At 35.7% G+C, this 24,738-nt stretch overlaps 1 protein-coding gene across 9 annotated transcripts in view; it reads left to right on the top strand.

Annotated features, from left to right (window-relative positions):
* NR2C1 (nuclear receptor subfamily 2, group C, member 1) overlaps window positions 1–24,525 on the top strand; it is a 54,021-nt gene extending 29,496 nt beyond the window's left edge. For 7 of the 9 annotated variants that reach the window (XM_010561884.1, XM_010561881.1, XM_010561886.1 and 4 more), the window contains 11 exons: window positions 2,402–2,483; window positions 4,886–5,065; window positions 7,507–7,654; window positions 7,752–7,842; window positions 9,148–9,332; window positions 12,745–12,907; window positions 14,306–14,427; window positions 17,282–17,421; window positions 19,340–19,477; window positions 23,320–23,425; window positions 23,967–24,523. In XM_010561884.1, the coding sequence (XP_010560186.1) occupies window positions 2,402–2,483; window positions 4,886–5,065; window positions 7,507–7,654; window positions 7,752–7,842; window positions 9,148–9,332; window positions 12,745–12,907; window positions 14,306–14,427; window positions 17,282–17,421; window positions 19,340–19,477; window positions 23,320–23,425; window positions 23,967–24,141 (1,530 nt within the window). In that variant the 3' untranslated portion in view covers window positions 24,142–24,523. Of the gene's footprint in view, window positions 1–2,401; window positions 2,484–4,885; window positions 5,066–7,506; window positions 7,655–7,751; window positions 7,843–9,147; window positions 9,333–12,744; window positions 12,908–14,305; window positions 14,428–17,281; window positions 17,422–19,339; window positions 19,478–21,973; window positions 22,032–23,319; window positions 23,426–23,966 lie in introns of all 9 variants that reach the window. The other 2 variants (XR_774007.1, XM_010561887.1) reach the window with 2 other exon arrangements.
* Window positions 24,526–24,738: the final 213 nt, after the last annotated feature.

The following is a 24,738-nucleotide window of genomic DNA, read 5'->3' as shown; positions in this document are numbered from 1 at the left end:
CTTTTTTGTTATTTATATAGACCATATATGCTTTGGTCTGTATAATCCTATAGTATAATTGTATGTTGTACAAAGAATACTTCAGTTCATTTGGTCTTCTGAGAGAAGTATTTAATTAAGTGCCTCTTGCACTGTAAGAAACAGCTATAAAGGATCCTATTGTTTTTATAAATCACTATTATATCCTCTTTCAAGTAATCTCTTTTCAGCTGAAGACCTCTGATCTTTTTAATTTGTGCTCTTCTGGGAGCCAGTCCACTACTCTGATTCGCTACCCACAAGTTGTGTAAGCTTGAAACATCTCTCTGTATTATATATTACATACTTTTTTTTGAAACTCACAAATCTTTGCAAATGGACATCCAAGGTCCTTGCTCCAAAGATTTTGATTGCTATGAATAGGAGAGTGGTAGCAAATCTCAATCCTATTGAGTGGCATTTAAGCATGTTTATACACTTTGTATTTTAGGTAAACCTCAACAAAAGTATAAACAATTGGGATATGATTTGAAGTAATCCATATTAAAAAAATTATTTCCCAAGGCAACTTAAGAGATGAGAAATGTGACACATTGGTTTAAAAGGCAAAATTCAGGAATGGAGGAAGTTTGGACAAAAAAATTGAAAGCTCTAGTTCTGATTGTACAGTTTGGGCAAAATAGGTTAGTTTGAGAGGCAACAGAGTATTCTGTCACTTTAGTTAGATTGTTCTGTTGTCAGCTAATATGTATGGGTGGAGATTTCTTTTTTCCACTTAAAGTTCGTGAAATACAGAGTACCATTTTGTTGTTCAACTCATCCTCTTTGGGATCTTTCATATTTTCTCCCCTAAATGATCTTTTCATCTGCAGTTTCACCCTTTTTGTTGTTCTTCTGTAGCCTTCACTTGAAATGCCCATTCATTTGCTCTGCAAAAAAACTCTGTATTGCATCTTATCTTTACATTGACTCATTTGGCAAGGCCCTTTCTCCCATCATCTATTTTACCTTCAATGGCTCTTCTTCATCTTAATAACCGATTTTTATTCTTCATGTTCAAGGTCAGTTGATGAGTTCTCTGAGTCTGGGATTTTTATCTCCTCATGGGCCCAATTCTGTAGTCCTTCCTTATGTGGAACTTCCCATTTCAGTGCAGGTTTCATTTATGGAAGGACTTAGAGTTTGTTTATATATATTTTATATAGTGTCATGAAAATACATAATGTTAATAATGGAAATTAGGAAGGAATGAAAGGTTAATATTCTTTTAACTCATCAATATTATTTTTCTTAAAAAGGTGTTATATTAAAACAAAACTTAATAGATGAATCTCTGAGACAGTATTGTTAACAAAAGCTAACTAGAAAGAAGTATGCTTGTTAAACATTCCCATATATGTCACCTACACTCTCTTCCAAACTTTCTAAAAAAAGTGATTTCTTAGTTTTCTCTATAAAAGACAGGGTACTTTCTCTTTTGGTAAGTTGTCTTTCTTTTTATCAGAAGAGTTTTGAATATGCAAAGCAAGAATGAGAGAGTCTGACTTCCCAGTAAGACACAGGAGAAGTTAGAAACTCTTAAAACTTTGAAACTATAATCTGTTTTTAATGTGAAGAATAATTTTTTTCTTTTCTGCTTTACATAATTGTCAAGATGATGTTTGGTTGTTACTCATGATATGTGTGTTCCTTTTTTAACTTGAATTTTTGCGGTGCTTTATTTATGTCAGTGGGATGGAGTTTTCAAAGATCAAATGGAAGGCTATAGTGCCTACCCTGTAGTGCTGGGGTTCTAATCGTGTGCTGAATTAAGCTTTACAGGTACCAGAGATAAATGAATGAGACAAGACAAGAATACTGTAATAATGTCAAACTGTTACTGAAAGCCAAACTATATACCACTTGATAGTTAATGGTAGTGTCCAGAGTACATTTTCTGTTGGCGCACCATTTATGTGTATTATAAAAAAAGGGGTTAATAAACCTGAATGTAGACATAGTAGCCTTCACAAGGGATTTTTTTGTTCAGTCTGTTTAATGCTTCAGACTCTTTTGTACTATGAACAAGTCATTAGGATATAAAATACAAAATTGAACAAAAGGTAAGAATATGCAGATGCTAAATGTTTTTCAAAATGTCAGACCATTTTGCAGTATTAGTATTTAGAGAAATGGAATCTTGAATTCTTTTCAGAAATATTACAAGTAAAATTTTGTTCCATCCTGAAAAGAAACACAGTAGCATGGCAGGTAGCTCCTTTGTGTCTATGAAGACTGTAAAATGTAGGCAAGAAAACCTTATACTTTGTAGATTTGGTTCCCTGTCTTAGAGAAGAACCACAAGCATGAGATATATTTTAATCTTTCTTCATGTTAAGAAAAAGAAAAATGAAATATGAAATTCTTTCACACTTTTTTCCAGATTTTAACTGACAACTCCCCCAATGAACAGGGCCTAAACAAAGTGTTTGATCTGTGTGTTGTGTGTGGAGACAAGGCATCAGGTTTTTTCTTTTTTTTTTTTTTTTTTTTTTTTTTTAAGGTCATGCAATTTTATAAAAGCAGTTTAAAATTCTTCTGATGCTATATAACAATTTGCATGCATATACATGTATATATCTCTCTATACATGCACAAACAGAAAGGATACACTACTCTTACCATTATTAAAATCATAAAGAAGCATTATAATTCCAGTAAAAAATAAGCTTAAGAACGGTATATTCATGTATTGCCAAAGTAGAGTGCTAAGGTAAGAAAAGCAAAATGTTTTCATGCACTAAATTTTGTGTAATGATACTAAGAGACTGGAAAGAAATATAGTGGGAGCAGTGCACCGGAGAACTCCATCTCCCACATTCCCTTTGCATGTGCACCTGCCATCAGGTGTTCCAGATCTGTCACAGTTGGAATTACTGAGATGATGTCTTTTCTTTTTTATTTAAAAAAATAAAAAGAGGGAGAGAACTACAAGGGCTGTCCCTCAGCATGGTTTAGCTGAAAGCTCCTTTTTCTTTGCACTTTCTTTGTTACGGAAGATAATGGGCTGTAAGAGAGATGAGACATTTCACTTTGCTCTACTTACTTAGCTAAAATTAGTGTAAGCAGGGAAATGGTCGCTCCATTAGAAGAGTCTTATGGTTTGTCAGTGAAGTCTGTATGATGGGCCTCCCGTAATGTGAAAATATGACAGCTGCATTTAAATGCTCCTTTTAGGAAGCAGTGGGAATAAAGTGTATAAAAATGGGGAGCCACTGAGAATAAGTAGTTAATGATAGGATATCATCATGAGGAGGAGTAGAATGGGGAGGAAACTTCCTAGAAATAAAACCAGTTAAAACTTTTCTACTGCGGCAAAGTTTAGCATTAAAAATACAGTTTCTAGAGCTCTAAATACACGTTAGACTTCACCCATCTCAAAGGAAATTTCTGCCAAACACAAGGCAAATATTTGGTTGGTCTGCTCCAGCTGGCAAGACTCCTCTGGCTCCCTGCTGGAGGGCTGGAGTATTCCTTGGGAGGCTGGAGATCCCAGGAGCTATTCCTCCTGTCCTGACCCAGGGCTATCGAGCAGTGGTGGTGAATTTGGGGAGAGTGCCATGTTTCCCTGAGCAGTTGCAGGTTTTGGGGAGCCTCCTGTGTGACAAGCGGTGTCGTGCAAACTGCTTTGCAGACACCTCCAAGCTGGAGTCTAAGAATCTACGTGAAAAAGCAGGTGAAGAAGCAGCCCCGGTGCTTTGCAGGTTGGATATTAAGTATTCACGATCCATCTGCTGTTAAAATGATTCCCTTAGTAATATTCTTTTAATATATGCGATGCTTTATAAATTTCACATTTTAATAGTGTGGTAATATGATTGTGATAAAGGAATCAAGAAAACCTATCAGAATTTCTAGAAACTTCAAGCCAGTGAGGTTGATGTAGCCAAAAAAAAAGTTTGTGAGGAAAGAATCTAAAAATATTTTTTCCCTTAAATTAGTTCATATTTGAGATTTATTTCTGTAATGTGCCCTACTTAGTTCAAAGAGCAGCCTTAGTGCCTCTGCAGTATGTATTTTGAGTGTTCGTCAATGATCTTTGGGTTTAGAATTTTTTTTTTTCTTCAGGATCGTAGAATTAAAATTGTTGGAATTGCCAAGCATGCCTTAATCAAAACCAGTACTTTTTGGTAATATTTGTATTTTGTGCTATAGCAGAATCAAAACAATATACTTCTGAAAAATGATTTTTTAAACTTGACTTTTCTGCAGTATATCCTAGAAATTTTTATATGTTAGTATTATATATTAGAAAATTCACAGAAGAACTGATTTTTAAAAACAATTAGTTAGCTATTTTAGATTATTCTTTCACTGAAGTTTTAATGAAAGAACTAAAGATGTACTGTTACCCTGTTAGGAAAACGAAAGGTGAAAGTAAAGCTTTGAAGTGATTACCTACTGCTGTCAAATGCCATGTTTGCGCTTTCCATGCTTCCATTAGATTTAATGCATTCAATTTCGATAGCTGAATTCATAATGAGCAATAACAGGGCTTGACTGTAGGGACATTTTTAAAAAATTACTAAAGAATGTATAAATTAAAAGAGTTTCTTCTGTGTTCTTGCTAACCTGTTTTCTTAGCTTTTTTTAACACTGCTGTCAACAGATTCAGCAAGAATTTAATAAGCAACTTGCCTATTTTAAAGTTTGTCCTGTTTAACTACTTTGAACTAGAAAAATGGTTCACTTGCTTTTTAATGTTGTTTTATAGCCACAATATATTTTAAGATCTGTACCTATGGTAAAAAAAGTGTTCTTTTTATGGGTAAAATAGCAAATGCTTTGTTTTTAATAAATATAAACTCTAAAATAATAATATTAGAGTGTAAAATCAATGTCATGATTTATGTTGTTCTGTAACTAGGGCGTCACTATGGAGCAGTAACTTGTGAGGGATGCAAAGGATTCTTTAAAAGGAGTATACGGAAGAATTTAGTTTATTCGTGCCGAGGAACAAAAGACTGTGTCATTAACAAACACCACCGGAATCGATGTCAGTACTGTAGACTGCAGAGATGCATCGCGTTTGGGATGAAACAAGATTGTAAGTCTGAATAAGTGTAAATTATTTTAGCTGGCAGCTATGTTAAAGTTTGTGCTACAAAAGATATGCTTTGTATTAATACAAATTGTTATCTTGATTTTATATGTTTAAATCATTGTATCTTTTTTCTTTAAAGAACTGTACAAGTTTGGTGTATCAGAAGTCTGAAATGTTTTCAGTCATGCATATCACTTGACAAACTTCATAAGCACATTGCATATGGTTGAAGTGAATGAATTGTTATTGCTAGGTGGCAAATGTCAAGCATGTCTCCATCTTTGCTTTTTTAGACATGCAGTTCAATTTTTCTATGCATAAATTAAGGTACTGAATTTTTTGAATCCTACCTTCTTGTCACTTTTTCCACAACTGAGATTACTGGCAATTGCTATTCACTTTTGGCAAAGCAGACAGTTATTCACAAGGCTGAGACCCATAGCCATCTAGAGTTCACTTCTTACCGATTCCTGCAAATTTCAAGTTCCTTTTTAATTTCCATACATTGGATGTAGTGATACTGCAATACCACAGCAGTGTTAAAATACTAAATACGCAGAAAATCAAGCAATACATGAATTCTTCAGCCCTGATACTGCCACGCTGTTCCTTTATGCACAGTATTAGTCTTATGCTCTGCTCTCTGCCATCCAGCTCAATTTTGCTGACCTTCTTGAACCTCTGTGGATGTTCCCCTCCCTACAGCCCTGCTTCTATCAGCAAAAGCAGTAACACTGTTGCAGCACAAAAGAAGTTAATTCAGAAAGGGAGGAAAAGCTGGGGTGGTGAAAGTGGATCTTCACCCCTTTACCGTCTAGTTCAGCTGGCAGTACTTTGCGCCTGCACAGAAGACTTCTCAAGCAGAACAAAATCACTGGGCTTGGGGGTCAGAAGGCAGGAAAATGATCTCTGGGTCGTGGGGAAATACTGAGCGGAGGAGGGGATCGTTTTGGAATTCCTCATTCCTCAGTGGAGTGGGGAGAGGAAAGAAAACTCAGTGCTGTCTTGTACTGTAGCTCCCTCAGTGGGGTTATTTGTCCCTTGAAGAAGTCTTGGCCCTTTCTCAGCAAACTCAGATCCAGCTAGCAGGCACAGGGTTAGCAAAGGAATATAAAAGACTTTTGCCTCCACCTCCCACCCTTTCAAAGCACCGTTCATGGGTTACAGGCTAGCTGTAATGGCATTGTCAATACGTGATGATATTACTACATTTGGTTTTATGATACTTATCAGTGTAAAAATTCAAATAGCATCACAGTCTAGTACTAACTGGAAAGTTTTTAATTTTTTTCTTTAGTTACACATTTTCCAAAACTGCGTAATTGAAGAAAAGTTAAGTTTTTTTCCTATTTGCCTTTGTGTTTTAAAATAATGAACATTCAGGATTCTCTTTATAGGTTTAAACAGTTTCTATGTGTAGTACAATATTAAAGAGGCTCTGCTAGCCAGTAGCCAGTGCTTATCAAGCTGGTGAATTGATGCATATTTTAAATTACGTGTAGGCCTTGTTTGTGACTCTCAGGATCTTATTCCAATCTGTAAAATTACTTGCACTACTTTAAAATTGTGAAAGAACAATTTACTGCATATTTTTAAAAGATTTGTACTTTTACTTTGTAAATACCTTTTATTAATCAAGTTTTACAGTAACAATGTTATGTTACTGTTATGTTATTTTTCCAGAAATTAAATTTTCCTTTTAAACTTTTAAAATCAAACTGTAAACTGGTTTCTTTTGGCTTTATTCCGTAGAGCTAGAGATTTCCCCATAGGGTATAATACTGTAAGTTTCATTTTAATGTTCTCTAATCCATCCAAAGGAAGGTGATGTATCTGTAGGCTAAAGCCCAGATTCATTCCACCTAGTTTCACTGAGCTATTCAAATTAAATATCTGCTTCTTCTCTGAAGTCAGTGATTGTGGGTCAGGATGTGGCCCAGATCTTACGTGGTCGGAACTGAACTTCGTGAATATCCCTTCCCCTTTGTATTGTCTAAGGTCCTAACTTGAGAAGCTTCTTTAAGTGCATACAGTTATGTGGGTTCAACCCAGACCCACAATCCATGGAAAAGGGTGCCATGAGTCCTTTACGAATGCACTGAGAGTGTGGGATAGTGAAATTGAGAGGAGAAGCCATAAGCCTGCACTTAAAGATCCAAATTAAAAATAAGGTATAAGGGGATTTATGTCCTAATTATAACTTGAAAAATTTAGTGTTTATATGTTTGGTCTCAGACTTCGACTACTACCTTATTCATTAAGAACAATCAAATCGGTGTGTTGTTTTTTACTCAATGTGTCAGCTTATTGGTTATGGGATTTTTTTTTAGTTATTTTCAGAATCATTATTAAAATTACAGATTAAATAAAGAGAGGAAAAAAAAGGATTATTTCTTAGTCTGTAATTTGGGATATGACTTAACGGTTGCATATTGTTTTGTTAGCTGTGCAGTGTGAAAGGAAACCTATTGAAGTGTCAAGAGAAAAATCTTCAAACTGTGCAGCTTCTACAGAAAAGATCTACATTCGGAAAGATCTTCGTAGTCCATTAGCTGCAACTCCAACTTTTGTAACAGATAATGAAACAGCAAGGTAAATTCTACTCAGAAGCAGCTATCTCTGTTTCCTGAAACAGGAAAAATTAATTTTAAAATTAATCAAAATGGAAATGTGTGCTGTTTTGTGTCAGATCAACAGGTCTGCTGGAATCGGGAATGTTTGTTAACATTCATCAGTCTGCAATAAAAAGTGAGCCTACTGTGCTGATGACTCCAGATAAGGTATATGATTATATGACTGATACATTAAGTAGAGTTGATTGCTGTAATTGTGTATGCAGGGAGGGAAGGGTGTTCTGTTTTGTTGTACTTCTGTTTTGTTAAATTCATTTTTAAAACACTCCTTTACAACATTAGCCGGTGTTGCAAATGCCTTCTCTTCACGAGCATGTACTTAGCCTTGCATAGTAAAAATGTTAAAAGCTCTACAAAGTAAATGCCTTCCTCCACGTTTTTAGAGAGCTTTAAGGACTGCATTATTTTTCTTTGTATTGGGCAATCGTGACACTTGGATATTTCTTTTGTACCAATGAAGTGAGATGTTTGCAGAACCTTACATGGCACTATCACAGTGCATTTCATAAATACTGTTAGGTATTTTTCCCCCAGATCGCTAACTTTTTTGCAAAGCTAATAAAAGCTATCTCAGCAACAATCTTATTTCTGAGCTGGTTTTCCTTTGTTTCCATGTTGTTACACTTACTGATCCACTAAAGCCATGTGGTAACTTCCCTACACATGCACAGTAGGAAAGGAAGCTCTTGTATTTTTCTAGCTGATACTAAATTACCTCACACTGTGCCTGGCTTGCTCTGTCTACAAAGGGCCCCATCAAAAGTTGTTTATTCCATTTCACTTTTCTGGCTCGCTCTGTAGAGTATGACAGTGCAAGCTAAATGACATATAGCATGCTGGTGTTAGCAGCAGCATACTTGTCTATAATCATGCACTTTTCCTTTTTTTTTTTTTTTTTTTTTGAGGCAGGGTGGGAAACGTCTTGCTGCCTCTCTGAGTTGCTGATCAGTACTGAATCACCTTGTTCCCTTGCAATTAAATAAAGACATAAAAACCAAAAAGGCTGCAGTAAAATTCTTTTTCTGCTTGCTTTTGAAGGTGACTTTTTATCCATTCCTTCTTTTCAAACATTCTCCTACCCTATTACTACTGACTCATTTACACAAGGAAGGAAGATCTAAAAATATTATCTAGTGCAGTCTTATAGTCCTGGTGACTGACTAGCAAGTAGAGATGATAAATACTCTTTCTGCACTTGCTTACCATCTGTAGCATTCTTTCTGAAAGAAGTAGATAGCTATTACTTGTAAAAGTAAATGTCTAAACATTTGATATTTTAGAAGCAGTGTAGTGTCTAATTGCTGCGTTATGATTACCCATTTACTGAAAACAATAATTTTCTTACAGGTCTATTCACATGCTCAATTCTTCATTTATGTAAAAGTTAAATTCTTATATTGCAAGTTAACTGCTGCCAGTATGAGAGAATTAAAAGCTATACTTTTCCCTTAGGTTGAAGCATGTCAGGGAGATTTAAGTACACTGGCGAATGTGGTGACTTCATTAGCTAATCTCAGTAAATGCAAAGACATGTCACAAAGCAGCACAGAGCTATCTATGATTGAGAGTTTAAGTAATGGAGATGCATCATTATCTGAACTCCAGCAAGAAGAACAAGCTAGTAGTGATGTTACAAGGTAAGGCACATTACACTTGAAAATATTATTCTTTTCAAGAAGGTCTCTGTCAATTCAGACCATTAATTAAATCATCAGGGTGTAGGAAATTTATCAGCATTAAAAACAATAGCAATAACAGCCTAAGCTCATATAGAACATAAATCCTGTAAGATTCTTCCAAGTGAAATTATAAGGAAGTTCCATTGAGAAATAAATACTTTTAATTGTTTGTACTTGAAATGAATTTCAAAGTAAATGTTACAGCTGATCTTCTTACCTCTTATTTGGCCTTAATATAACGTGTGTTTGATCTTGTACTGTAGCCTTAGTACTTTGTATCATCCTGGAAAACTGTTCTTAGAGATCTCATCTAAGTAAGTAGTTTAATGCCTGTAACTTAATCACCTTAAAAGCTTGAAAAGCATTTTCTTTCTACACAGGAGAAGTAACAGAATTCTCACCATCAATACAAATAAATTCGTTGAGTATCCTACAAACTTGTGTCTTACATGGGTTTGAACTAAGCCATTTTGGTGAGCGTATGTGTAAGATAATGTGTGTAGTACATACTCAGTTAATTCCATCAATCACAATCATGTTCTTCCTTGGTTGTCATCTCATGCAAGCTTCTGACAGCTGTTGCAGCAATATTCCTTTACACACCATCTGCATTGTACACGCTGTTTTGTATATGTGTATGTGGAATAAACCCATCAAGGAAAAAAAGACTGGTGTATAGTGAAGTAGTTTGTACTGACTGAAATACAGGATTTCCCCTGTGGTCTCTGCTGCTTTGTATAATTGCAAGCAGAATGCATTTGTTCTGCTCCTTTCTTTATATGCTGCGTAGAAAGTCAATGTGAATTTATATAGGTGCTGATTCGGGCCTTTGCTGTGTCCTGCTAGGTAAAGAATGTAAGAATTGTTGTACATGCTGATAAACTTCACTCAATACTATGGCTGTTCAAAAAGATGTAGTAATCTTTCATTTGTTTCCTAGCACTTTCAGATGCTTGCTTTTGCCAACTTCAGTGTTTCTGTTCTGTTTTAGAAAGCTATCTATGAAAACGCATCAAGTTCTGTCAGCCAGAGAGCTTGCAAAAGCTCTGATCAGCTTAATGCGTACCCTTGTCCAGTAGGTTACTTAATAGATTTCCAGTGGGGAGGTTCAATATTCCTGTGAAAGGGAAGTTGTTACCCAAGCAGAAACTAAAATTTTTATCTGAATCATTGCTTTCCTTGCCAGGCCCTATGCCAGCTTGATCTAACAGACACAGATGTTAACTGAAGAAAAGGAGTTTAAGGGATTTGGGGGAAGCAAGTTTTATCCATCTGTTTTTCATGTATTATATTCCATTGCTTGCAGCTACAGTAGTTAAGCTTTCACTTTTGCTGACACGAATTTAGTGTACAACTTTGCTGGTAGCATTCTGCTGCTTTTGTAACGTTATATGCCTTGTCCTCTAATGGCTTCATTGTCTGTGTTAATTTTTTACAGTTTATCAGCAGTCCTATATATCTGTTATTAACTGAGCCTGACGAAAAGAGAACCAAAGTTGTTTCTAGCAAAGGATATCAATCAGTACCACGTATTTTAATGTTGATTATACCTTTTTTCTCACTTTGTGGGCTAGGGCTAGGTTTTTGTACCTTCCGGGCAAGCTTTGTTCTAGACTCTCTTTCCCTTTGTGTTTTACCTTGCAGTCATTGCTCATGTTGGGGCTTCATATATGAAAAGAACCCACAATGCTGAGCCATGAGGAAGCAAAGCTTGTACTGACTTCTGCTGGCGTACTACTGCCAGTGTATGAGATAGGATGGAGAAGATTTTTTTGAAAGCCAACATTCAAGCCTGAGTTGGAAACACAGTATCATGGGTAGACATGGTTAACCAGTGTACCTGCCTACCCTATTTAAAAAGGACTCTTCAGCCTATAGTTGAATAAATACAGGATCGTGGCAGGTGCATATGACATTTACCTTTTGGGGAAAGGAGAGATCTTGTTCCTCTCTTACATTTCTGTCCCTGCTACATAAAGAGCCCTGCAGAGATCCAGTTTTTCCTAAGAAGCAGCTGCCACTGACCTGCTGGGTTTGCCTATTCTACCTAAGACTGCCAAGAGTGATCCATGCAGGACCTGAAACTCAGATCTCCTAGCACGAATCCAATCACACAGCTTCTAGAGCTTACCCATGAATGTATTCCCTTTATGCCTACTTTCCATATACTGGAGACAGAAAATGTCCCAGGTATATCTGTGTAGTCCACTTGCACATGCCTCACCCACACAGCAAGGTATACAGCCTAGTGTAGGACCCCAAACTAGTTCATTTATCATCTCAAGCCTAAGGCAGTGTCAGCAGCTCTTTTATTGTGATGTTTTGTGTGATTGCAAATGGTTATATCAAACACAGTAAACATTTAGATTTTTTGAGCTTGTGAATGAATTTAGATAGCGAGGAAGTGTGCGGCAAGAGAAGGTAGCAAAGTTCTACTCCAGACTTTGGCATTAAATCAGTAATTTTAGATTCTGTGGTAATAAACAAGTCTCTATAAATTGAGAACCAGCTCTGCATACAAGCTGATAATCAGCTTTTGTGAAGTTTTCAGACCTCAGTGCATAAGTTTCTCACGCAGCACTGTATACAAATTATACTGCTCTCAGGATATGTCATCTGTCTGTAGGCAGTGATCAAGTCTGTATATTTTTGATTGAAGATATATCAGTTGTGGTTCTCAGGTGTATTCATGAACAAAAAAACAACAGATCTGTTATCAGGCAGCAAAATAACGAGTAATATATCTGTGCTTGTCCTGACATCTCCCCCGTAACGTTTGTGCATGTGATGGGAGTCACTGCCCCCCATCAAAGGGTACAAAGGACGATATTGAAAGCATGAAAGTGCTTTCTCTTATGTATTTCAAAACAGTCTTTTCAAATTAAGTTGAATAACCTAGCCACAACTCATTACTTTAAAAAAAGAAAGCTTATTCTGTTTGTGCTTCATAGCAGCAAAAATCTGCAAAATTTATATGTGCATTAAGTTGCTTTAACAGCAGCCTGATGATCATGTCCTCAAAATGCTTATGCCAGCACTCTCAGTAAACATCACTAAAGAGATCTTGAAAGGCAAACTGTGATTCAGCAGCACAATCAATATGTCAAAACTGTGAATTTGTTGGCAACTAGTGTGAACAGGATCTGCTGCTAGTTTTTGTTTCAGAGCCACTCTAAGTTGGAGTTTTCAGGGATTTTGTTCAGTGGAGTTGTCAGGAAAAGCATGCTACTGACTTTTATTTTCCAAATCTAGTTCTTTGAAACGGACATTTGAATACAGGTTTCAGACATTTGCAGGTTACTCCTGAATTGAAAGTCTCTGAAATGAAATCTTATTTTCTTTTGTTTGTTTGTTTGTTGTGATCTTACAGGGCATTTGATACTCTTGCAAAAGCATTAAATCCAGGAGAGAGTGCAGCGTGCCAGAACGCTGAAAGTATTGAAGCCAGTGTACAGCTGATTGGTGGAGAAACAGGCATGAATATCGTTGAAATAGAGGGGCCACTACTCAGTGATGCACATGTAGCATTCAGGGTACTTAAGACTTTTATACTGTTGACTGTTTATAACCATTTTAACATAGTAATGTAAAATAATGATCTGATTAAATCTTATTTTGAATTTCTTAGAAGAATAAATATTTGTTCAGGTATTGGCATTCATTTCCGATGAATGCTTCACTTTTGTTCACTGGTTAAATCCTCCTTTGGGAAAATGTACAGCTCTTCAGTGGTTTAGCTGCACTATTTATTTTATAGCTTCTTACCTTAAAAATACAAGGTAATCCATGCAAAAGCATTTACACAGACAAGTGTCGCACAAAGGAGAGAGTCAGTATCCACATTCTCACTTGTTAACAGGTGGATCTGATGCAATCTGCAACTGGATTTTGAGACTCTTAAGTGTATTTGTCTCCTTTGTGTATATACCCTAGTTTAGTATGGTGTCCTGGTTTTGGCTGGAATGGAGTTAATTTTCTTTCTACTAGCTGGTATAGGGTTATGGTTTGGGTTCAGTATGAGAAGAATGTTGATAACGCACTGATGTTTTCAGTTGTTACGCTAAGTCAAAGATTTTTCAGCTTCTCATGCCCAGCCAGCAAGAAGGCTGGAGGGGCACAAGGAGTTGGCACAGGACACAGCCAGGACAGCTGACCCAAACTGGCCAAAGGGGTATTCCATACCATGTGATGTCATGCCCAGTATAGAAACTGGGGGGAGTTGGCCCGGGGGGATCACTGCTTGGGAACTGACTGGGCATCGGTTGGTGAGTGGTGAGCAATTGTATTGTGCATCACTTGTTTTGTATATTCCAATCCTTTTATTATTATTGTCATTTTGTTATTGCTATTATTATCATTATTAGCTTCTTCCTTTCTGTTCTATTCAACAAAATACAAAAAAAGATGTTTTTTGAAATAGAACTCCCACACGCACACTCTCCCCAGGAAATGTGGTAATTCCTTTAATTTTTCAGGCCACTTATTCCACTGTTATCGGGGAAGCTTTAGAAAGTAATGATGCTTCTGTGTTTGTACTTTTTCTGTATTTATCTATATATAAATGTAAGCAACTTCATTCTAATTACAATGATTCTTCTAAAACTTGTATTCTTTGAGAGTGTCTCAGAAGTTACATTTTATTTGGGAGTTTCCATCTCCAGGTGTCCCAGACATGAATATTTATCCAAGATAAAGATTCAAAAATTGTGCCTTCTTTGTTGCCTTGTCGTTACTATAGGGTATAACAGTGTGGCTAATAATGAAAAAGGCAGTCATTCAATTTTATTTCAGGATTATCTCATGTTTATTTAAAAAACAATTTTACTTTTTCACTTAAAAGAAACTAAGGCTGATTTTTTTTCTTACCATATTTTTAATGAAGAAAGTAAAATAACTGACTTGAACTATTTTTTTTTTTTTTTGGTTGCCAGCTCACCATGCCTTCTCCTATGCCTGAGTATCTTAATGTTCACTATATCTGCGAGTCTGCCTCCAGGTTGCTTTTCTTGTCCATGCACTGGGCACGTTCCATTCCATCTTTCCAAGCTTTAGGGTAAGTGTTCTGTTAGTCTATTCACTCATGTTGTGAATATACACTTTTAAAATTTTTTATGTTCACTGTCTTCTTCAGGGACATTTTAAATCTACTGATTAAAACTGTTGTGTAGATCTTCATCATGAAGGTAAATTTTCTGAATCAAAACTACTCCCAACTTCAGTCCAATTCAGGTACTTTGGTTGGGTTTTGAAGGAAAAAAGTGTAGATTTATAACAAATCAAATGCCTGCGCACTGCTACTTCTTTAATAAATTTTAGTAAATAGGACTTCCTATCATTTTTTAAATAGCTACATCCTGAACTAAGATGCTTATCAGGCTGTCACCAAAAAGAAGCTCCTCTCTGGATCCCCAAATATCTTTATAGGTGAATTATTAGTAATAATTTTGCCTTTAGTAATCTATATGAAGAAAATGGTTAGCTAGATTCAGCAAGCATTCAGGATGAGGTTGTTTAATTTCAGGGGATTTTAAAAAATAAATTATTGCTGTAACCAGAAAGTAATTCTTATTATTCTTTTTACAGTTTTTATAACATCCTGCTTTTCCAGCAGAATTCAATGTATCGCTTAAAATTCTTAAACTAAATGTGGTAGTTCACTGCTGATCATCATTAGAAAACATCTCAAAACACCATGGGGAAAAGTGATTTATGTTATTTTCATAAGTAATTTTATGAAGACACATCAAATGAATAAAGATACTGTATCAACTCTGACACAAATGAAGTGTTTTTCTTTAATTCAATATCAAAATAGTGTATAACTGTGGCAGCAAAGAAAATTCCTTTTTAAAGTGAGGGATTGTCCCCTTTTCCAGGAAACATGTCAAAAGCAGCATGATCTGTGATTACCATTTGTGTTTACTCAGATGTTAAAGCCAAATGATTCTACATTGTTTAAGGAGAGATACTATATTGTGTGTAATTGAAGCCTGTGTTTTGGAGAAGGAAAAGGTAAAACTCTATAAAGTTAAACAATAGCAAGGCTAAAAAAATCAGGTAACTATGATACATTTTTCTGTTTGAATTAAAAAAATAGATGGAGGAGTAGGCTGTCTTAATAGTGTTAATATTCACCTGTGCTAGTCAAGATCATGGGCAACAGTCTATTTAAACACCATTTAACATAAATATACAGTTTTCCTTTTGAAGAGCTTAAAATACTGTCTTTTTTCAAGTGAAGTTTTATTTGAAATTAATGCAGCTTTTTTAGTTTGAGCACATTATGTACTATAATTTTGACTTGCAGAAGGGTGACTCATTTCACTTTAAAAATGAAGAGAAATTCATGGTACTAGTAATTGAGAGGAGTTGACGAGCCAAAACAAAACCATAGTAATGGTTTTGTAAGGAAAATAGATAATTGTACCCAGGTGGTTCCCCCTCAGGCAATGTCTTCCTTAGTCGCAGCAAGATAGTTGGCTTTGGCATACTGATGTAGTTAACGATGCCAAGTTACTGCTTAGTTCATCTTCCTGCATGAAGATCTTTGTAGGCAAAAGGGATTCCTGCTGAAATGTTCATCAAGCTGGTTACAGCCTCTTAGTTTTTTGAGGCTGCTTAAGTTTGATGAGCTCGTTCTGGTCCGAGTTTGATCAGCCATAAACGTACTCTGGATGATACATTTATCTACACACATACCAGCTGAGTAGCCAGTGCGCCCTCATTTTCACAGTTCCTCAGTATAGTCCCTTTGACAGGAGATGAATGGGGATGTGACAAATACGTGTAGAAGCTGCATGTACACTATCATGTCTACCATGACAAGAACTTGATCATAGTAAAAAATACTGCCCTAGGTAAGCTCTCTGTATTCCAGTACAGGACAGGTCTACATTAATCTGTCGTTTGGCATATTAGTATTGCAGTAAATCATCAGAAATGTTCTTGAAGATTACATCAACGTTCTTGCAAAAATCCATTCCATTGTATTTTTGTAGTTAAAATCCTAGCTTTAATATGCTTTTCTTCTTTGATAGGTCTTGTGCTTCTTTTAAATTTCCATTATTTATATTTACTGGCTAAAACTGTGAAACATGGTACCTGAATTTGACTCCTCACTGGTAGGATTTCCTTTTTAAGGTACTGAGCTCTCGTTAAGCTCTAGGAGTTAGAGATGCTTGGCAATACTGAAAGTTAGGTTACTAATATGGAAGTGCCTGAATATGGATTGATATGCCTAATTTTAAGCTTCAGCATATGAAAAAAAAATACTGACTACACATGAAACTTAATTTAAGAGCTAATTCCTACAGCAAAGAAATCCTCATGACTTCTATTTATACTTTGAAGTCTGTATTTCAAACCTTATTCCAAACAGGAAGGAGATACAGAAAATAGCAGTCAGGAAGCTCAAGAACTTGATCTTACATGTTGCATTTCACATGTATTTTTGATTCAAAAATTATACCAACCTGCCAGATTTCAAGTGAAAAAAACCAACCTTTGAGTCTGTTCTACATCCACAATACAGGAACAATGCAAACTTTCTTTGTCCATGCATGTAAATGTTATTCAAAAACTAGTGTAAATCCTAGGAAAACTAGCATGACATAATACGCCTAGACAGTTGTCATTTATTGTAACTTCAGCTTGCTTTTGGGATACAAATCTATCTCCTTTTCGATCATTAAAACAAAAATTACTTCTTTACAAAAGTCACTCTAAACTGGGTATTTTAATCCTAGCATGCAAGTAAAAGTATTTTTGATGCAGGGCTTCATTTTGGTACTAGTTGCAATGGTTGAATTAGATGAAGTGATTTTATGAAGTGTTTTTCAAATTAAAAAAAACCTGTGTGAATGCAAATGGCTGGTTTTATTAAGTGAAATTATTGTATTTTTTAATAGACAGGATAACAGCATATCATTAGTAAAAGCCTGCTGGAACGAACTTTTTACGCTTGGTCTTGCACAATGTTCACAAGTTATGAATGTGGCAACTATATTAACTGCATTTGTTAATCACCTTCATGGCAGTTTACAGCAAGGTAAGGTGCATACTGTGCGCATTGCCAGACTTGGGGAATTACTTAATGTTTTTTAAGTTTTGAACTGTGCAGAAGCTTTTTACTTATCCTTCAGTTGTTAATGAAATTTTACTATTTATAGAGTTTCGTGGTTAGTATTGAAACAAAATAATACCAGAAAATACAGTTCACAAGATGGAATTTTTTAGCGATTTTGCAAAAGTCAGCTATGCTAATACTTACCCCCAAATTAAAAAAAAAAAAAAATTACCCATCTATCTGATATAGGTTATCATTTACAGGGGTTGTTTTTATTGTGTGTCTATGTAATGTCTCATAGCGTTCTGCTGTTCTGTTAATATCAGCTCAAATTAGGAATATTTCAGGCAGCATCAATGTTTAAGAACACAAGTGTACTGTGAATCTGATTCCGTTGTATGAAGGGTATAAAGTAAAGAATGACCCACCTGTCCTTGCTGTTCATAGCTGTGAAACAAAGGAGCCAAATGCCAATTTGGTGATATACTTCCTTTACATACCTTGGCTTCTTGACTTCTGTGTATTAGTTTTAGACTACATGCGAGTCTTCAACAGATCTTCACTAAGTATACTTTGTTGCTTATTAATCCTATGCCCTGCATCTTTTGCATATTTTTCATTCAAATGAAAGAGATGTCAGTTGGCCTCCTCTTTCATTCACTCTGCAGTGAAGGAAATTGTTCTGAGTAGGGGAGTCTCTTAACTAATCTTTGTGTGCTAGTGAACACTCACAAGGTTGTCAGCACTAAAAGCTAACCAGTCAAAAATATTATAGTCTTCATCTGTTCATAGTCTTAACACATTTTTAATAATGTAGATGCACATACAAAAATCTCAGCATTTTCAGGTTAAACTAGATTTTTGCTGTTACATGTATGAAAAGTCACTGTTGTTAATCCTATGCAAAAACGGACTGGTAAACTGTAGAAAAACAGTCCACCAGACTACAGATTTTTCCTGTCCTTTTATGATGAGGGAATTAAAGAATTATTTCTGAGGGTTTTTCATGATAAAAAAATACCCAGAAGATCCTCCTATAAATAGCAATAGTTTATAATTAAAATAAATTGATTAAACCACTAAATGTGGATCAGCTAAAGATACTAACAAATCTGTGAATGTCTTTAGGAGGAATACAAATGGAATTTGGGAACTTAATTTGGTCTACATCATTTTTAAGCGTGTTCACCAAAAAGGGTATTGTAGTAATTAATCATGGTTTTATCATTACTACAAATCTATTTTTTTGCCATTTAATTGAATGCAAAAATCAGAAATTGATAACCAATGTCTTCCAGTTGTGTAGTATGCCAGCTGCAGCATCTCCAAGAGATAAGTTTGTGGGGCCCAGGGACCCCACCTAGTTTGACAGATTGTGGAGGGAACGGGATTTTCAGGCTGCTTAGCTATTGCTGACCCAAGGGGAACAACTCTGCACCAACCACATTCCCCTAGATGCAAATCAGGAAAGGTGTGTAGTGCACCTTCTTTTTCAGCAGCGGCATGGTCTTTGAGTAAAATAACCCGTGAAACTGTACACTAACCGACCTCATGGCACCTGACCCTTAGACGTAGAGCACAGATCTGCAGTGGCAGTGTATTCTTTACTTCTAAGTAGTCTTTCCCTTGCTTGATCATTTCAAGCTCTAGTCCACCCCTGATTACTGGCAGCTTTAGTGGCAGGGAGGGAGCTTATTTTGCCATGGGGGGGGGGGGGATTGTTGTAGTCCATAATTGTTGGTGTCAAGATTATTCAGACCTAGTATGTGAGTTTATAGATGGCAGAGATTTCCCACTGTTTGGATCTAATAAAATCATTATTTTTAAAAATCCAGTGTGACCACATTTTTTGCTTGTGTGTTGACTTGGGGGTTTATATTTTATGTGTGTGTTGACTTAGATAAGCTGCCAACAGACAGAGGAAAACTAGTAATGGAGCATATCTTCAAATTGCAAGAGTTCTGTAACAGCATGGTTAAGCTTTGCCTAGATGGATATGAATATGCCTATTTGAAAGCAATCGTCCTCTTCAGTCCTGGTATGTAATTATTCCAAATGTAAAACTTTAATCTGTGCTATTTTTTGCCATATAACTTCTGCCTGTTTCATTATATGCAGTTAGTATCACTTGTAGAACCACTGCTTCACTTGTTGAGGAATCTTGGAAGGTGTGTAATGAGGACTGCAGGAACAGGAGGGTTAATCTAGTGTAAATAGTTGAATGCTGCTTTGGAGACTTAAGTTTTACTCTTGCCTCTGCCTTTTTTTTCCAATTATTATTTTTATTTATTTATTTATTTATTGCTTTTAATTCTGTGCTTCCTTTCTGGGGTGTTTTTTCTGAGGACCTGCAGTTTGATTTTCAGAATTGTTGTTCTTGCACATCCAGCTGAGATGGATTGAAGTTCAGGTTTTAATGTATGAAAGGCTATCTCTCTGGGCATCGATTCTCACATGCAAAATTACAGAAACATATCACCTCACTTCACATAGGTATTTTGAAAATAAATATTACATATAGCATTTCTGGTGAATGTACACCAGAAACATTCCCTTATATTATTATTTCTGTCTTCTGAACAGTATTTGCCTAATGTACTCCAAGTAACATTAATGGACATACATTAGACAGTGAAGATAAAATAAAAAAATGATTATTTTTTCCTTCTGGGAGATTAGTCTACAATATGGAGGAACAAGAACCCTCTGGTTATGATAGATAGTGACTGAGTACTTAGATTATATAACACGTATGTGTGGACTGTAGAAAATTACAAAATTAATTTTCTTTATTTGAAAATTGTAGAATTAACTTTTCACTAAAGGCATTCAGATATTATATCAGTATCCTGCAGGTCTTAAATTTATCATTCAGAATTTAGTGATTTAATATAAAACCAAAACCAAATTTTTGATAAAACATATAAACCTCAGGTCCTTTCTGTATCTCGAGGAATTTTTCACTGTCACATTTAGAAAGTAAATCTTCAGTCACTCTATTTTACATTAAAAACGTTTAAAAGCATCAATAGCTTCCTTAATCCTCATTGCTCTGCTTTTTTTAGATGCTGATGTCCCATAGAAAAGATCAGAGCAAATTTTAAAAAAGCTGTCTGCACCTTAGTGACCTGTCCACCATCAGTAGTGTAGGGTATGGAAGAGAACTGGGTATTCGGTTCTTGTCAGTTCTGTAGATTTATTAGATCTGAGAACAACTTTCGGTTCACCCTTTCACAGAAAAATTAGTTGAGGTAAGAAAATCGTTAGGAACCTGGACACTGTCGAAATGTAAATTTTAAGCAGGTTTTCTTACATATGAGAATTGTGAAGTTCTTGGTTTGCAGTTTCTCATATTTACGTGATCTTTTCTATATGTAGTATCTACAACGAGTATCCACATCTCCCAGTAAAAGTGGCAGCATCAGCAGGAATTCATGGTACTCAGTCTAAGTGCACAACAAAACCCTGAGTATCTTCCACTGCTTTTTTTTTTTTTTTTTTTTTTTTTTTTTTTTTTTTAATATTGCATCAATGGAAGACTTCTGAGATGAAAGATGTTCTTCCAAATAAGAGGCAATATAAGTAGTGTCAGAACTCTCCAGGAAGGATGAGAAATTCCCAGACGATATTCCAGTGATACTCTTCTATTGTGGATCACTAAGGAAAATCAGATCCTGAGTGTTTTCACTATAGACCATAATCCTGCTGTCAGTCTTCGTGACTAGGAGAATCTTGCATGGTTTTATGTGTTTGTTTCTACAGTCCACTGAAGCACAGGAACAATTTCAGTTTTCTGATAAGCAGTACCCACCATGAGTTTAATCGCAATATTAAGAGCGCTTGAAAATGGTTGCAATTTTTCTTCTCCACTGAGGACTGAAGAGTTCCCTGGACTTCTCACTGTTATTTCAGAAGAGGCAGAGACTTTCTTTAAGTGGAGGGTGGGAAGGTGTTTGTTTGTTCAATTTTAGTAGATAATGCTTGCAGGAGATGTAATTCTTTAGGTGTTCCTTACCCCAAAATAGTCCTTTCACAGCATTTCCATATTCAGAACTGGTACAGGTTGCTCCAGGAAAGAAACAAAATGATGGAAGAATACCTCAAGCCCATTTTTCTAGTGCAATGCCTACTAGGATTTATGACAGAATCTGTTGGTTTGTCTGAAGAAATCAGTCCTTTTTGACAACAGAAGAGATTTCTCTAGGAACGTTACACTTGCAAACCAATATTTACTTATTTGTTTAGTCTGAAGTTAATTTGTTTCCTTCCAATTAGATTTGACAACACAAAACGTAGAAGGAAAAATACTTGGGAAAAGACTATATCCAGTCACATGTTTGAGATGAATTTTCATTAGCTCACATGCTTTCAGGATCACATTCCTAATGATATGTAGCTGCTTTAATGGCAATGTGTTGTCAATATTCTTGATCCAATGAGCCATGTAACAAAATCTTCATGTACCTGAAAGTCAGTACCTTGAACAGAAGGGATGTTCTGGCAATGATTCACAGGCCAGAAATTACAATTTCAGGGATTTTACTGCTCTGCTACGGGATGGGGCTGGGCTGCACATGCAGCAGAGACCTAAGGTAAGAACATCTGCTTTAGTAGGCCCGGCTGATTTGCTGTCTTCCACAGCTGGAGACTTGAAGATTACTGAAAATCTTCAGTGCCATGCCAGCTGTTTGACTGTCACAAGACAGCCTTGGGCAAAGAGATGACTGTGAAGAGAGTGCCTAGAAGACTTTGCATCTTTATAAATGGCTACTAGCGTACTAGCAGTGGTCTTCAAACTACTGTTTTCGGAAGTTGACTGCTAGCTGTGTTTCTGACATTGCTCTAAAAACAGCGTCATGAAGCAATGCATATTGCATGTCAGTGACAACTCTTCAAAATGTATTGCTGCTTTACAAACTTGTTAACCTCTTGTCCTCTGCATAAATTTGAAATCATGCTTTCAGAATGACTGAATATTCCTCTGTGAAATTATGTGTTCAGGGGAGTCCAATATATCACATAACTGCTAAATTGCTCTGAAAGCTTCTGTATCTGCAGAGCTAGACGAAAACCTCCTGGTTTTGTTGACAGAAGGCCATATATTTGGAGAGGAGGAGTGACTGTTAGAAATAATCTGTTATCTGACATAATTTGGCAGCTCATTTATGATCCCATTTCTGAAAAATAAATTACATTATTTGTCACACTGCTATGACAGTAAATTATTTACATTAAGAAAAATGGATAATAAAAATTACAGGCCATGTAGAGTGTTCAGAATTACCAGATATTAATTTCCAATTGTGACTTGGCAGTTAGGTTGATATCCTTTCATTTTAGCAAGATTTAAATTTCAGGTGTTTAAACCACTGCTAAAAATTATGTTTAGCACATTTGAAAATTTTGCACCAAACAGTTGAAAAAGAATGATCTGCTACATATTTTCTGCAGTTTTTAGGAAACAAATGGCTCATAGCCTTTTATTCTTTTTCCACTGATCTTAATTTTATCCTTCACTTCCCATTCAAGTGCTATTTGTGCATACAATATTCCAATAAATGTCAGCATATTAAAACAGCGCTGTTCTACTGCTACACAGAGAACAGAGCTGTATCATCAAGATTGATGTAAGCATTGCAAGCACTGCATTTATTTGAACTCTTCGAAATGTCTGGTTGTATTTATAGAAAACTAAATAAAACATAAACATAGAGGAAAGGAAATATAAAGAGGTAAAGCAGTGTCCTCCACTAAAACTGTGAATTTGCTACAGCTGCCAAATAATGATTTCAGTATGCTTACAATTAGATAATCTGTATGGATTTTAGTGCATCTTATGTCCAACAGGTATAATAACAATGTAGAGTGGGTTCTTTTCAGATCACCCAGGCCTAGAAAATGTGGTGCAGATTGAGAAATTTCAAGAAAAGGCTTACATGGAGTTCCAAGACTATGTAACAAAAGCATATCCGGATGATACTTACAGGTCTGTAAACTTACATGCTTACTTGATTGATTCTCTTTTCAGTGTGTTGATGATACTGATTTGTACAGTATTTCGTTAATAAATATGTATATTTTCTTCTTATCTCCTTAAATGGAAGAAATTACCTTTAGAGCAATTCAAATGTTATGCATGTACTCATACGTGTTATGAGTATTATTTATCTACTCATTCATTATTAATTTCCAAAATGAAATTTTGGAAATAAAATAAATATTTTTAATGTTTTCATTTTGAATTGCACCTACTTGGAATATTTTCTCATTTAGTCTAAGTCCAAACATTATACAGTCCGTGTAACTGACAGGCATATCACTTTTTTTTGTACTGTTGAAGACCTGACTGAACATAAATTTAATACTCTACTGATTTAAATATTTAAGCCTTTCATCAACTAGATATAACAAATTTTGACCAGTATTGTCTCTTGTTACTTTTTCTCTTCTCTTACTGATAACATGATTGTGAATAACACCAAAATCTGTGACCACAATTAACACTGTTTACCAAACTTATCTTCCAGACTGTCTAGACTTCTTCTCCGATTGCCTGCTCTTAGGCTAATGAGTGCTGCCATCACTGAAGAGCTATTCTTTGCAGGACTGATTGGAAATGTTCAGATTGATAGCATCATCCCATATATTCTGCGAATGGAGACAGCAGACTACAACTCTCAGATAATTGGTCATGGCGTATAAAAGTAGCAGTCAAGGATTCTGTACCATGGCAGTCATGGTGATGTAAATGCATACCCTGTCTCCAAGAGATGGCAATAAGCCTTCCCATGCACCTTTCCAAAGAAGGCTAATATTCCTCCTTTTCAGTACACTTGAGAAACGTGGTGGAGTGTATTAAGGAATATAGGATTGCTTCTTATTTTTCATCTGATCTTCAAGGACTTGTAAATTAACTTGATATCTGAAGAAAGTCAAGAATTGTCCATCCTATTTTTGTAGATAGATGAACTTGGAATATTTGTTTATGAAGTCCAGGCTTGTGAAGAAACTGAAGAAGCTTTGACTGAACTAAGGTATCTCAACTTAGTTTGATGTTTTAGACAAATAAATTAACTTTCCTCTCTGAGTTGTGTTTTCAGTGTTTTGCTACTAGTTCTTTCTCACTGATCAAATGGAAAATACATCATCAAACATCCTAAAAAGGCCAGTGTTTCCATGGAAACAAGACCATTATAACCAAACTTAGTTCTTTCTGTTGTTTTGAAGAGAGATTTGTTTCTTGTTGAATGAAACACTGGACATCATTACAAGTGCAGGGAAAGTAGAGGAAATTCACAT

This window comes from Haliaeetus leucocephalus, unplaced genomic scaffold, assembly GCF_000737465.1.
Source record: "Haliaeetus leucocephalus isolate CR32 unplaced genomic scaffold, Haliaeetus_leucocephalus-4.0 Scaffold151, whole genome shotgun sequence".
NCBI lineage: Eukaryota > Metazoa > Chordata > Aves > Accipitriformes > Accipitridae > Haliaeetus > Haliaeetus leucocephalus.
This window is presented reverse-complemented; position numbering and strand designations above follow the sequence as displayed.